A 14,815-nucleotide genomic window follows, 5' to 3' on the forward strand; every position below is an offset into this window, starting at 1 on the left:
AGTGTGTGGCACCAAAAGGACTTGATCCCCTGGGGTTGGTGGGTAATTTCTCACATAGCTCATCATCTTGCTCCTGACCTGTAACCAGCTCTCTCTGAAGAGGATGCCCTACGACATTTCCACATGTTTGTTCCAGGCAGGGGAAGCCTAGCAGGTAAATGTAATACCTGTGTCATGCATCAGCATTGGCTGTGGCTTATAGACAATGCAGCGTGTGTAATTTCTGGGACAAGGAAACCCTTACAAACAGAGGGGACAGCCGTGTGGTTGAGACCAACATATGCTCATAGCCCTAGTCATGGCTTTGGAAAAGAGCTGGACACAGGTTCTGAGGAAGGATGAAGTTCATGACCGAAGCCAAATACTGGGTTCTGTAAGTCTAGTGTTGTGCTGCTAATATGGGTCCCTAGGGAGGGCCCCTGCTGAGGGAGTATGCGTCCAGCCAGGAACTCCCGTGGTGGAACAGACACCATGCAGTGAGTGAGGCTCAAGGACAGAGGTTAATGAAGTGGCTGAGCTCTACCATAGCAGTGACTGAGCTCTATCATAGCGGTGGCTGAGCTCTACCATAGCAGTGGCTGAGCTCTATCCCAGTAGGTGGACCTTGAAGCCCAGGTTCCGTAGTATGTTTGCATCTGCGGCTTTAGTTGTGATCCCATTCTCCCACCCTCTGGTTTTCATAATTAACATGAGGACATCTCATTTTATCTTTTATCAGCGACATCCACACCGTCAGGGGCTGTCACCAGAGGCAGAGTCCTGGGGGCACAGACTTGGACTTTCCCCTCCCAAATGAGAAGATAAATGATCCCTGTCACATATTCAGCAGCCCCGAGTGCAATATTATACTATATTATTATTGTATATATTATTATATTATAGCAACCAACAAGGGGCATGTCTGCACAGGCCCTGGTGAAATCAGGACAGCAGGGAGGTAGGGGCAGTGGGAAGATTGGCAAGATGGGGACCAGTCCCAGTTCTGAGATCAAGGTACCCTAGGTGCAAAAATACCTAAGGGGCCAGTAAACAAGAATTGGTTCCAGCTTGGATGCTCTCAAAAAGCAGAGACAGTACCGACTGGTGCCTCAAAGCCTCTCAGCCACAGGAGACTAGTCAGAGCAGCAACCCCTGGGCACCCAGCTATAAGCAAGCATGGTTGCAGCTTGCCCCCAGGACATTTGTATCAACAGTGCACCAGTCAGTCTTTGACCAAGTGAAAATCAGGAGAAACCACTGGCCATGAACACTCGGGGTCTTTCTCAGACTGGTTTGGAATTGCTGGCCTATGACCATGATAAAAGGGGAGCAAAGCCTTGTTTCTATCCATGGCAGAAGGGGCCTGGCTCTGGCTGAAAGAGCTTGCCCCCCAAGGTTAGATTCTGCAAAGGGGTTTATTCCAAGAAAGGGACCTCCCTCCTTGCCTGCTCCTAGATGTCCCTGCCTGAGCTTCTGCAGTCCTGAGGTGGACTAGCCTTCAGGCATCTAAGTGTCACAGGCTTGCTTTTTAGTGTGCTGCTACTGGATGTTAGGATCTTAGCGAGTCAAGGCCCTATGGGGAGGTCCCTCAGGTCAGCCCTCCGGGGAGAGGGTAAAACTGATTTTTGGATCCTGGCCAAGGGGAATGTTTTTTTCCTTCTCTGGAAGAGGCAGTGACGGGTTTCCTCACCACAGGCTCTGGTGAGAATGCAATGGGGCGACTTTATCAGAACATCCATGTGTAAAAGCAGGGGATCCAAGGCCACACACAGTATAGATAATGTTGCAGGGTGGCTTGGTTTTCACCATGGCCATGAACCAGCAATCCCAAGACAAGACCTAGATAAAGACCTCAGGGGTTCATGGCCAAGAGGTACTCTTCCTACCCCTTCAAATATTTATTTTCTGTATGAGTACTCTGTCTGCATGTACACCTTAATGCCAGTAGAGGGCATCAGATCCCACTAGAGATGGTTGTGAGCCTCCATGCTGTTAGAAATTGAACTCCGCACCTCTGGAGGAGCAGTCAGTGCTCTTAACCACTCAGCCATCTGTCCAACCCCAGCAGTGCCTCCTGATTGATTTCTTGACCAAGACCTGATACAACCAAGATGTTCAGGTCACAGCTGCACACTAGGGCAGGGGAGAGGCCAGCGGGTTTCTATGACGAGGAGGAGCTGAGGCCCAAAGGGTAAGAGAAATGCAGGAACTGGATATGAGACCATCACTACACCACTTCAGGCTTCCGGAGCCAAAGGTTCCTGGGGGATCTGCTCCGGTTGTTACCAGCCTGGCAGCAATAATGTTCTAAAGAAGCACCTGTGTCTCTCAATTTTATCAACAGACCCTAAAGAAATAGGAGTCATCGCCGTCCCTCCACCCCCACCCCCAGAAAAAGGCACCATCCAGGGGGGCCACTTGTCTCCGAAAAAGATTTCAAACAGTTCTATCAACCTATCAGCGCATTTCACAAGGTGTAGGTGAAACCCAGATTACCAGGATGGATGAGACCGCATCTTGGCCAGCACTGCTGAGGTGTGCATATCCTTGGCCCTCTAAACTTTAAGTCTCACTTCAGATGCTGAAGATCGACTTGAGGGGTTTGCTATGTTTCTGTCCCTCTACCCAATGGAGCCACATTTTAATTGGTTTATTGAGGATGGGTGAGTGGATATCGCTTGGGGCACAAGTTGTGATTCTCAAGTTCCAGAACTATGAATGAAGATCCCAAATGCCAGGAAGGTGACTCAATGAGGCAGGAAACTTTTGGCTGGTTTGCATCTTTTATTGGCGCAGGTGTCCCCGTGTGGCGAGGCACATCTTGCCCAGCAGAGCAGGACCTCAGCGTACCTGGGCCAGGTTATGCTTCTTGTAGAGTAGTGCCCGTCGCTTCTCGCGCTCGCGCACGAAGGCGCGCAATCGCGCGGTGGGGAATGTCACGGGCGTGGGTCTGGAACCGGCGGGACCCTCCTCTGTCAGCCACCCGCACTGCAAGCAGGTGGTGGCACATGGGCGGCCCCTGAAACATTAAGTGAACCATCCGGGGTCTGAGGGTTAGGCTAGGAGGGCGGAGTGCAGGGCGAGACAAACAGAGAGGGAAGGGTGCACGGTGGGTGAGGCCAGCACTGTGGGCTGGGCCCGCGAAAGCGGGCAGAGCACAGGTTGGACTCCTTACCAGGGTCGAGCGCACAGTGAGCTCTGCAGGAAAGCCACGGCACCTCCAGACAGCCCTGCATAGCAGCGACTCAACCGGATGAGTCCCTTGCGCAAGCCTTTCTGCAGGTCGCGAGTCCCCTCACTACTGACGGGGTACTCGCCACTCAGCCTGCGTGGGTGAGAGGCACAGGAGACGCTCAGGGATGGATAGGAGATGTAGGGATACCAAGCTCACCATAATGAATAGTGGCATATGGGGACCAAATTCTGGATGTATTTGTGGGGACCCACAGGGCTCTGTGTGCGGGGCTTGTCCCACCCACCTAGCACAGCTTCCCCAGACACCTGAGGGACTCACATAATGAAGGCTGTTACACCAATGGCCCAGATATCTGTCTGTGGAACAGCCCCTTGGCCTTCCAGGAGTTCCGGAGCTGCAGAGGAGCATGGGTGGACACAGGTGGTTGGGCACAGTTGGGTGGGTCAGGTGGAAGATGTCAGTGGAGGAGTCAGGTGACATGCCGGGCATCGGAGCCCAGATGCCCAGCCTGTGAGAGGTGTCAGTGGAGCTGGGGGGGAGGGAGGCCAGTTAGGGACGAACTCCCTCCCTCCCCGCACAGACCTGGAGTCACATACGCACCCATGGTCTCCAGGTAGTCTTTGAAGTTCTCAGGGGGTGGGACCTTCTCTTGACCGAGGCTCTGAGCGTTGCCCAGGTCCACCACCTTAAGCAGGTTGTACTCAGTGACCATCATGTTCTCAGACCTCAGGTCCAGGTGCAGGATGCGTTGGGCATGCAGGTACTGGGTGGCGCTTAGCATCTGCCACAGGTAGTCCTTCACATCAGACTCTGAGTAGGAGTCCCTAGGAGCACAGAGGACTCAGGACGGGCCCAAGGCAGGTGGGGGTGTCCTGCCAGGGCTAGGGACACCAGGGAAGGCTGAGAACACTGTCCTGGCAAAAGCCAAAAAGGAGCATCGGGTTCCGCCGAGTCCCTGCTTGATGTGTGGTCACAGTTCTCATGGTCCCTCCCAGAGACATCTGCCTGCCTGTCTCCTAGGCAACCCGTGCTACCCCTCACCTCTCTGCCAGGCAGGGTAGCAGCTCAGGGCCAGAGCACAGCTCCAGGATGAGTACCAGGTGCCGGGGACTGAGGTAGGCGGCGTGGAGTTGGGCCAGATGTGGGTGATGCAGTCTCTTGAGTGCTTCATATTCTCTTAGCACAGCTGTCTTGTCCTCAGGCCGGTAAGGGACAATCTTAGCAGCCAGCGCCCGCCCACTGGCTTTTTCCCTACACTGCCGTACCACACTGAAGCGGCCCCTGTGGAAAGGAAACACGGGAGGGGGGAGGGGCGCTTGTGAAAAGTCCCCACCACTTAGAGCAGCAGGGACCAAGCTCAATGAATAGATATGGTAAGGGGCAAGTGACAGCTGTACTGGGCAGTGGCACTGGGGCGCGGGGCATGAAAAGCCCAGAGGAAGAGTTGAGGGACCGTCCCCCCACCCTCTGCAGACACCCCTGCACCTCCGAATCTGCATCTGGAAGGCGAAGGTCTTTGTGCTGGGGAGCAGCTGGGCTGGCCTCCCCCGGCCACTCTCCTCCTCAGAGGCTGTAGAAGGAGAGATAGGGGACCTAGTCGGGGAGGGACATCCAGGTAGTCCTGTCCCTCACATCTCTCATAGTCCCTTCCCAAGCCCTAGGAAAGTAGTCCTTCTTTAGGATCCCATGCACTTTGACCCCTCATTCCTTGAACAATTTTGTGAGCGTTGGAGGAGAAACTTGGACAAGGGAGGGTCGTGGCAGAGTCTGCCGTCTTGACTGACTGGTGTGTGATATGGTAGAGGACATTCCAGGGTGGAACCAGATAGCAATCAAAGGACACCGACACCTGCCGTTCTTGAGTCTACACCGGCCATTTCCAGTCAACCACAGCACTCTCCCATCAGATGCAAACACAGCACACAGTAAAGTAAAAAAATCAACCATGATCAACTCCCCGGGGTAACACAAGGAAGGAGCTGGTGAGTGAAGGGGACAGGAAGATGCTAGGGTTCCCAGGGAGTGTAAGCTCTGAATGCTGAATACAGGCAGGTAGATCATCCATGGGTAAGAGGGTGTCTATGCCTGATCTGATGGCCACCCTTCGCTGCCCCATCCACCCCAAAGCTTACCCAGGTGGTTGAGCCCTCCCAGGAGGACTTGATCTGAAGGGCTGCTGTAGGGGCCCATTCCTGCTTTGCTGACACACGCTGTTCGGAAGGTATACATGCCACCCCGAGACAGCTTGCTGGTGACGTAGCAACAATCGGAGATGTCAGAGGCCAGGGTGGTCCAGCTGCCTCCTGACCACACAGGAGAGAGTGAGAAGCAGTCGTGGCAAATTAAAGGAACCCCTTTCCTGAGGCCACCCACAGATACAGAGCAGACGCACACACAGTGCCTCTACGTGTCAACCCTGCACAAAGGCCTAAGCCTCGGGAAGCCTGTACCTTCTATACAGCACTGCACTATGTAGGTCACTGGGCCGCAGGATTCCACGGGCTTCCAGACCAGCAGCACTGCGTCCGTGTACACTTCCCCCACCTCTGGGCGTGGAGAGGACGAGGGGCGCTCTGCAAGGGCAACCCTGTGATCAGCACGGAGGCTCGACCCACAAGGAGCAATCTCTGGCCACACCTCTCTCACTCTCAACAATCTGGAGAGGGGTTTCAAGAGTGGATGAGGAGAAGAGGCTGTGGGGATGCAGGGGTATCTGCCTGGCTACCTCTGTCACGATCCCTCTCAGCTGGCATCTCACGGGGCTTACTCAAGACCCTAGGGAGCGGCCCTGGTTAGTGCCTCATCTCTTCTGAGTGCCCTAGCATAAGGCATACAGGCCACCCAGTGACGGACGGGTACCAGAGGCAGGCCAATAGTCCCTTTCTTCACTGCTCCAGAAACACCCCTGCACGCTGCAGGAACCAATTCAGAAAGCAGTAGAAGAAAATGAGGAGGAACCATCTGGAGAGGAAGCTCTGATTGGCACAAGATGGACATTAGCAGCTTTATCTACCTCTGACTTTTCGTGAGTTTCCTCCGAGTCCCAGTTGCATGGACCCTCACATAAGAAGCCAGCAACGTCCTGCTCACTAATCAAGATCAGGGCCTCCTGGAACCCCCAGCCCAGCCTCCTTGTCCTGGCAGAGACGTCTGGTGTGGCCCACACACCTGCTTTCCGGAGGACACCTGTAGTGACGGCTGTCCCCAGCGGATTGCTCACACAGCAGGTGTATGTACCCAGATCCTCCTCTTCCACCACCAGGATGGTTAACAGCTGGAAGTTCTTCAGGGTGGACGAGATGAGGAGGTGGCCACTGCTCTCCAGGAGGGCCCCATCTGTGTCAAAACAAAGTCAGCCTTGGTTTTCCCCAGGACAGCCACAGCATCCCACTGGGACTGTGGTTGTTGCTTGTCAGCACCAATCCAGCACCCAGTCTCTGGGACAGCTCCTTACCTTTGCTCCAGGTAGCCTGGGCCGTTGGCTGGGCCAACACCTGGCAGGCCAGTGTCACTGATTGGCCCAGGACCACAGTCTCATCTGAAAGCTCACTTAGGAAGGATGGCGCTGAGAGGGGGCATAAGATGACCCTTGAGAGGAGACTTCCTGACCAGATAGCCCAGGCTAGGCCCTGCTCAGCTCTTCCCTCGGCTTCAACAGAAGCCTTCCAAAACTGCTTAGACCTCTACACCAGAAACCCACGCTGGACTCCCACAGTTGTGATCCCTGCTCACCTTGGTCCCTGCCCTTCAGGCCTGACAGCCGGAAAGAAGCCAGGCCCGCCTTCTTCCTGGGGGGCTCCTCCTTCTCAGGACCTGCAGGAGAAAGAGGGCCAGGAGCTTATGGGGAGAAGCAAGACAGCATCAGCTTCCTCACGATGGGAAATCAGCCAGAGGAAAGGCCAGGACCTCAGGAAGTATTGCAAAACCAGAACTAAGCTGCTGAAGCCACCACCAACCTCCCTTGGCTACAGTCTGTCAGGACACAGGCCTGAGCACAGGACATAGATAGATGGCTGTGGGGTACCTGGGGGCTGGGCCCAGGATTCGGAAACACATGGAGGCTCTGAAGAGGAAGTGAAATGGGGTCACTGAGGGCCATGTCATAGAGTCTGGGTTTGGAGTGGCTCCTGGGTCAGAGATTTGGGATCTGGTGAATTGATCCATGAACCCTCTCTCTCCCCAAAAGTCTGACCCTGCTGCTGGCTCCAGGCCCCTGCAGCTGTTACGTGTCAGGGATGGTCTCAGATACCCATTAAGGAGGGGTGTCATGGTTGCAGAGAGGATCCTAGAATTTGAGCCAAGTCCTGTGAGGTCAGGCTAGTTGGTGTGGGTAGCATAGAACAGGAAGGCAGACAATGGGACTTGAGAGGGCACATGAGGATGAAGTAGCCCCATGGGTGCAGCACAAGGGACATGTGGACATGATAGATGTCGGGGGAGGTCACCTTCCGGCTTGCCCTTCAGGATCCTGGAGATGTGAGCCATGGAAGCCTTCACCCTCTGGCGCAGCCCGAGCTCCACAGGCTCCTCCCCTGACAGGCACCTCCCAGAGAACTGGAAGAGGCCACGGGAAGGGGACCACTTGCGTTTTCTGCCCAGGGCAGCTTCTCCCAGCAGTGCTTCCAGGTCCTCTGGCTCCTCTGACTCCTCTGTGATTTCCAAGCCAGTATGCGAGCCCAGCTCTCCTGGCCAGGGCCACGCCGCCTCCTCTAGGAAGTCTGCCAGCCCTTGGCCGGCCTCAGTTTCAGAGTCAGGTGACTCTGGCTGCTCTACAGGTTTGGGGACCCTCCTGAAGATCATGAACTCAAAGGGGAGATATTTGATGTCATATAGATCAGAAAGGTTGAGGTAGGCAGGATCTACCTCGGAAATGTCTAAGGAGATAGTGTCAGCTGCTTCCGCATCACCAGACAGATCCCGGATCTGAACCAGGGAAACCTGCTCAACTTCCTGCCATGGGGGGAAGCTTGGAGAAGTCTTTAGGGGAACCCCACTGGCCTCAGCAATGGGCACGGAGCTGTCTAGAGGTTTAGGGCTCTCGGTCCCAGCTTCATCCTGCTCTTCTGAGGACTGAGACACAGCCCAGGCCATCCTAGCCCAAAGAGGACCCTGCCCTAGCATGCCCCCTGCATCCCCGCCAAAGGCGAAGGTGCCATAGCCTGCCACCCCTGCATAGCCCCCACGGGATTCCAGGGAGAACTTCCGGGTAGTGGCCTGCTCCTGAGGCCGCTGCAGGGGAGGTGTGAGGTCAAATGTGTCTTCAGCTTCAGACAAGCCTTCAGTATCTAGGGAGGCACCCACTTGGGAGCCTGGCTCTGGGAAACTGGAGGGACCCGGACAGGGCCTTCCCTGTAGAGAGCTGTCCTGAGTCTGTCCTGAGAGGGAGGGTGTCAAGAGGTCCTTCTTCAATGACTGTGGAGGTAAAGAGCCAAGCGATTGTGATGATGGAGAGCCGCACCCCTCCTGGGAGCCAGAACCCAGGTCAGAGTGACAGGAAGAGGGTGGTTTCCCTCTACAGCTGTCCTGGGAAGAACCCTCTTGCTTAGCAGGCCTCAAATCACCACTAGCAGGTGAACAGGGGGCAGACCCCTTCAAGAACCCCTTTGAGTGTCCCATGTCTTTGGCAGTGGCTTCATGAGTCACCCCTGAGGAGGGTGGGAAGAGGTAATGCCCCCCACATTCCTCAGGAGAGGGGCCAGTGGTGTCTGGTGGGTTGTGGTCCAGGGAGCGGCTTCGGCCTGGGACCTCTCGGGTACTGGAGTTAGGTAGTCTCAGGGCAGTCTCAAAGGAGGGCGTCTTGGTCATCAGAGCGGCCTGCTCCTCCCTAGCAGCCTCCTCCTCCAACACACTGTGCTCCATCAGTGGTTCCCGAAGACCAGGGAGGGCCCTTGCGATGTACCCGCCCTTCAGCAGGTGCCGCCTCCGAGCCGGGTGCCTCTTGGCACCCAAGGTTTTGCTCCCACGCTCGGAACTCTCGCCACCTTGCTGGTAGAACAAGCTGCTGATGACAGTGTGTCGGGGCACACAACCTGGGCTTGCTGGAGGTCCAGCACCCTGGGGGGATGCTGACAGGGCTGCGTCAGCAGGAGGCATGCTGGCTTCTGTCTCCTCTGGGAGGCTCGCTGAAGGCCGCAGAAAGCCCCGAGGATGCAGTAGCGGGGAGTGAGTCACAGGGGAAGGCGGCAGTGACTTGGCCCTGGCAAAGGGGGCCAGCTCGTTGTCTGAGGAAGACGATGAGCTAGAGGAGCCACTGGCTTCCCCTCGCAGGTGCCGGGCCACCCCTAGGGATGGACTGTCTGGAGGACCCTGGAGCAGCTCAGGGATGGAGCGCATCACCAAGATAGACTTGTAGCTCATCAAGGAGCGCTGGAAAGGAGGACAGAGGAACACCCACTGGGCATGGCTGGGCATGGCAGGGGTGGGGTGCCCACTGCCTCTATGCTTCCAGGGGGCCCAGCGGGGTTACCCAGAACATCTGGGACTTCTGTATCTGGTGTTCTGTTGTTCTGCCCCCAATACCTGGCACACTCAAGGGAACCCAGAAGCATGGAACAGGCCAGTCTAACCCCTGTACTCCTGGCCTAAGCGCCACACACAGCTATATTCAGGTTCCCTTCCCTGGCCTCAGCACCTCTTTCCTGGGGAAGGGGGACTCACCTGCCAGCGACTTCGAGCGAGAAGGAACTTGAGTTGCTTGGTGTTGATGAAGTGGGCCTCCTCAGCAGGCATGGATTTCTGCAGCGGGATGGGGAGTGGCTATGGTGACAAAGAGACACTGGTACCCTGGTGGGGTCCCTCTGAGGATGCACAGACCCAGAAAGGCAGAGGCAGCAGACTGGCCCCCACTACAAGCTTCAGGATCTCCTCCACTCAGACACTCGAGGGCAAGTCCCTTACCCAGATGCCCACAAAAGCAGAAGGAACGTCTTGTTTCTAGCTGCCTAGCAATTATTTGTTGAGGGTCCAGGACCCCCTGGCTTATATGAAGGGACTGATGTCCTCTGAAATGGGGACAACAGGCAGAACAATCCATGCTGATGAGACATCTTGGCCTTCGTTTCCCTTTCTGCAGAGCAGGGAGCTGAGTCCAAGATGGGTTTACTTACCTGGAACCAGGGGTGGGCGAGGCACTGGGAAGTGTTAGGCCGGGCCCTGGAGGAGGAAGAAAAACAGGTGGGCTAGTCAGTCCGGTGGTCCCATGACAGGGTGACCAGAGCTTGGGCAGGTAAAGGGACAGGGGTGCACTCACCTGGGGGTCTTCTGCAGTGTGGCCTTGATGAAGTCCTTGGCATCCTCACTCAGATGGGCAGCCATGGGACTGCTCCAAGAGACCCGCCCCTCCAAAACGTTCAGCAGGGTGGCACGGTCACTCTCTCCAGCAAAAGGGGATGAGCAGGTCAGGCTAAAAGCCGGGAAGGGAGGAGGCTGACTCCAGAGGAGAGTCCCTGGCTGGATGTGCACTACACTCGTCTAGACCTGAGGGCTCTAGCAGATGCCTCAGGCTGGACCACAGTGCTCTAGCAGATGCCTCAGGCTGGACCACAGTGCTCTAGCAGATGCCTCGGGCTGGACCACAGTGCTCTAGCAGATGCCTCAGGCTGGACCACAGCGATCCAGGATTGGCTTAGAGTAGGGAGCCAGGCAAAGCCTAGAGTCATTCTCAGGACTCAGACTAGAATGTACATCCAGGCTTAGGCTGAGATTGGGATCAAGGAAGAATCAGCCTGAGATGGGGGTTAGGACTTGTCCTATAGAAGGCTCAGCTTGAGGAGGGGCTATGACCTAAGTCTGAGGTGGTGTCTTGGCTCTGACCTAGGTAGAGATAAAGGGCCCATCCTAGGGTGGTCACTAGCCCTTATCCTGACATGGGGACTCATGTCCAAACTAAGAGAGAGACAGGGCTTTAGCTTCGGATATGGATTTGGCCTTAATGTGAGGGACGAATCTGGGTTCAAGCTGATCCAGGTATGAAGATCAGTGTGAGGTGGCGCCCAGCCTTAATCCAAGGCAGAACTTCAGGTTCAGAGGGGGATAGGATTCAAGGTCAGCTTAGAGTAGGACAAACATTTCCAGGGTAGAGATCAAGGTTCAGCCCACAGAGGAGATCCAAACTCAGGCTATACCACTAGCACCTTCAGGGCAGCAATGGCCACTATGTGCCCCATGGGCAAGCCACCAGACCTACAGGAAAGTGGCTAAGATCTGCCTCGTGACAGCTGGATGTTAGTGAGAAGTGTTAAAGGAAACCTTTTTATCAGGGTTGGCCTCCTGCCTGGTCTCAAAATAGCCGCCCGCTGGGTCTCGGGGCTGATCTAGGTAGGCAGTGGCTAGAAGTGTGTGTGACCTACATGGAGGAGTCAGCTTGGAAGAGGAGACAGGGCAGGGTCCGCTCACCTGAGGTAGGAGATGACACCCATGGCCCTGCAAGAATGAAAACACAACACACCGTGAGTCAAACCAGGCCTGGCCCATAGGCAGGGGGTGTGCTTGTGGGGGCTGGAGGAGCCTAGGAGTGGGATAGGAGTCAGAGGCTCAGGGGATCCTCAGCAGCCAGCCAGCCAGCCAGACAGACAGACAGAGGACAGACAGAAGCACAGCCCTCCTTGTGGTCCACCCACTTACCAGATGTCTGAGCCCTCGCTCACAGGACTCTGCTCGATGATCTCTGGGGACACGAACTCAGGTGAACCGTACTTGCTGTACTGTGGCTCTGAAGGGGTGACTCTTTGGGCAAAGCCAAAGTCACAGATCTTAATGTCTTCCCGGGCTGGGTGCACCATCAAGATGTTGGGGGGCTGTCAGGCAGAGTTGGGGAGTTGCTGAGGGCTACATGTCATGAGGGAGGCAACGCCTATCCTTCTGGGCCTTGGGGAGCACTGCAGAGTTGTTGGAGCAAAGGGCAGTGGGGAGCCCCAAGGTCAGACCCGGCATCACCTCTACTACTCCTTCTGATCCAAACCCTACCCGGGGGCTGGGAAGTCCTCTATGCTCACTGCAACTCAAGCACAGGAAGGCTCCCATCTATCCCTAGCCTGAGTTCTGGAGGTACCCTGGGGTCAGTACCTTTATATCCAGGTGAAGGATCCCGTGGCTGTGCAAATAGTGCAGGCCTTCCACCAGCTGCTGGATATAGACCTTGACCTGTGGTAAAAAACCTGGTTTAACTGGGGACCAGCCCAAGAGGCTGGCTCGGGTAGTGAGGGGCCTGCCTCGGCCTCCTCCTCTATTACATTCCTGCTTGCCCCCGTAATCAAGCCTTCCTCCTCTTAATTCAGGCCCCATGGGACAGGTTACTGGAAAAGTCTTTCAAGAAATCTGTGAGCTCCGGGGCTGGGGAGGGGACATCCCAAAGACGGGCTAAGCCAGTGTAGGCAGGAAGCAGTGGCCTGTTCAAATCAGGGAGAAGCGGGCACCACCAGCACAGCTGAACAGATATGGCCAGGAAGGTAGGAAATGGATGGATATGTCTGGGTACCCTGGAAGCCACAAGGGTCTTAGGTCAAGAGACACTGACCCTAGGGCTCCATTCAGACAAGGAGAGGGTAAATATTACCTCGGCCTCAGTCACCACACCCTTCTTGAAGAGGCGATCTAGCAGCTCCTCGGATGAGCACCTCAGCTTGGTCAAGGAGAAGCTGCAACTGGTTGGAACCCGCCTGACTCCTGGGCACCGATGCTCACAGAGCGGTGTGCAGGACCTGACGCTCCTGCAATCCAGATCTAGCGTTGCTGGTACTCAGGTGAAAGGGATGGAATGGAGAGCCCCAGGGTCCCAGATGGTTACCATCCCTGAGAAAGTGGTCTTCAGAAAGACCCTGAGGACAGGCTGTTGGACGATTGTGTTTTGGAACAGAAGCACCCTTTCATCTCTTCAAGAGCCAACACTAAGCACCCCTTCCCCAGGATCCCAAGACACAGCTTTGGGAATGACAGGGCAGCCAGACCATGCAGGACAGAAGACCCCCAAACAAGGCCCCTTGACAGTGATGGAGATCTAGAGAAGCTGGGATGGGAAAATTCTCTCCAACACGCATGAGGTCACCTGTGAGAGGGACCCCAGGCTACCCTTGTTGAGAACCTTCAGGATTAGTGGCCTCCTTCCCAAATCATGACACTGTGACTTATAGGATCAGGAGCTGTTGACACACATAGTCACAGCATCAGGAACAGGGATGCTCAAATGTGTGGCTAGTAATTGTCACTATAACGCCCAGGCCCAGGGACCCCACTCTCAGTAACTCCAACCCTAGCCTGGGACCCAATGTCTCTTGGATTCTCCCAGGGTCCAGGTGCAGGATACAGCTCCAAGATAAGGATGAGAGTCTTCCGGGTCTCAAATTGGTCCAGGAGCCCAGTGACCAGCGGGTGGTTGAGCGTAGCCAAGATATCTCGTTCCTGGTACGCCTGGGCCCGAGTTTTGCTCCGCAGGGGGATGAACTTGGCAGCACAGAACATTTTGTTCCCTTTGTGCTGAACCCTTTTCACGAAACCAAACACACCCCTGGGGGAGAAGAGGGAGAGAGGGAACCATGGTCAGTGTCATGCTAAGGGTGGAGGAGGAAGGTGAGGAGGAGGGAGGACCGCAGGTTGCAGGGAAGGTGGGGAAGCCATACCTCCCAATCTCTTCTTGGACTTCATAGAAGGAATGCAGCTTTCGCCGATACACTTGCTTTTCTGAGTCTAGCTTGTCCCCTACGGTCAAAGCACAGGTTATGTGCAGTACAGGCAGTGATGACAGCCTTGGCCCCGCTGTTCTCCCACACAATGATGGGGACTGCTCCCTGGTCCCTGTACCCCACCCAGGACCTGGCAGGAGCCAAGCAACTCACCACCATGGACCAGCAGCTCCGCCTTGCAGAGCACCTGTCCTCCTGCATTATGGGCAAGGCACGTGTAGACACCAGCGTCGTTTGGAGCCACGTCAGTCAACACCAAGGAATACTTAGTTCCATCCTGCCGCTGGCTCAGCCTGTCGCTGTTCATCAGCTGGTTGCTGTCCTGAACACACAAGAGGCAGACTGGGCTCCCATCAGCCTGCCCTGGGAGATACTTGGGCCTGGACCCACACGCTCATCCTGGAGCAGCCCTTCCAATACCTGCTGTATGCCCAGCCCCAGGTACAGGCCAGAAGTGGGATGGGAAGGTACAGGATAGGACTGCAGGGTGGGGCTGTGGAGTGGGGTTGCAGATTGCATGGTGGGGTGCATGTATACATGCACCCATACCCTCAGGCTCCCGAGGCCTATCTCCTCCCCCTGCAGCCTGGGACTGCTCTTACCTTGTACCAGGTCACTGTGGGAGGTGGGTTGCCTTCAATGACAGCATCAAACTGTGCCACATCACCAGCTTCTACCTGTACATCCTCAATAGTGACCTGCATGGATGGGGCCCCTGGGAGAGGGGGAAAGAGAACCCGTGTGTGGACCCTCAGGCTTCACAGCCCTGGGTGCACAGTCCACCACGTACATTTGTGGTCAGTGAAGCCTTGGACCAGAAAGCCCACCTCCTTCCCTGGTGACGGGGACCCCAACCACCTCACTGCCTAGGCATCTAGCAGGTGTAAAGGGCATTCCAGCCGCTGTTTCCCCTGCCTTAATTTCAGCCGGCCAAGCAATCACATGGAAGGTCAAGCCAAAGCAG

The 14,815-nt window shown here is 55.8% G+C and overlaps 1 protein-coding gene across 1 annotated transcript in view; it reads right to left on the reverse strand.

The window, feature by feature from the left end:
• Positions 1-2,755: 2,755 nt before the first annotated feature.
• The window catches only part of Obscn (obscurin, cytoskeletal calmodulin and titin-interacting RhoGEF), a 140,684-nt gene continuing 128,624 nt past the window's right edge, over positions 2,756-14,815 (reverse strand). The window contains 23 exon segments of the mRNA XM_050163756.1: positions 2,756-2,998; positions 3,155-3,304; positions 3,494-3,569; positions 3,776-3,999; positions 4,217-4,456; positions 4,661-4,745; positions 5,308-5,478; positions 5,626-5,748; positions 6,344-6,511; positions 6,630-6,740; positions 6,908-6,988; positions 7,621-9,541; positions 9,833-9,910; positions 10,282-10,327; positions 10,425-10,577; positions 11,570-11,596; positions 11,798-11,970; positions 12,239-12,316; positions 12,729-12,789; positions 13,476-13,676; positions 13,789-13,867; positions 14,005-14,173; positions 14,454-14,566. Coding sequence (XP_050019713.1) covers positions 2,821-2,998; positions 3,155-3,304; positions 3,494-3,569; positions 3,776-3,999; positions 4,217-4,456; positions 4,661-4,745; positions 5,308-5,478; positions 5,626-5,748; positions 6,344-6,511; positions 6,630-6,740; positions 6,908-6,988; positions 7,621-9,541; positions 9,833-9,910; positions 10,282-10,327; positions 10,425-10,577; positions 11,570-11,596; positions 11,798-11,970; positions 12,239-12,316; positions 12,729-12,789; positions 13,476-13,676; positions 13,789-13,867; positions 14,005-14,173; positions 14,454-14,566 — 4,706 coding nt within the window. The 3' untranslated portion in view covers positions 2,756-2,820.

The sequence above is a fragment of the Alexandromys fortis genome, unplaced genomic scaffold (genome assembly GCF_014885135.2).
Source record: "Alexandromys fortis isolate MF-2015 unplaced genomic scaffold, M_Fortis_MF-2015_v1.1 scaffold_149, whole genome shotgun sequence".
Classification (NCBI taxonomy): domain Eukaryota; kingdom Metazoa; phylum Chordata; class Mammalia; order Rodentia; family Cricetidae; genus Alexandromys; species Alexandromys fortis.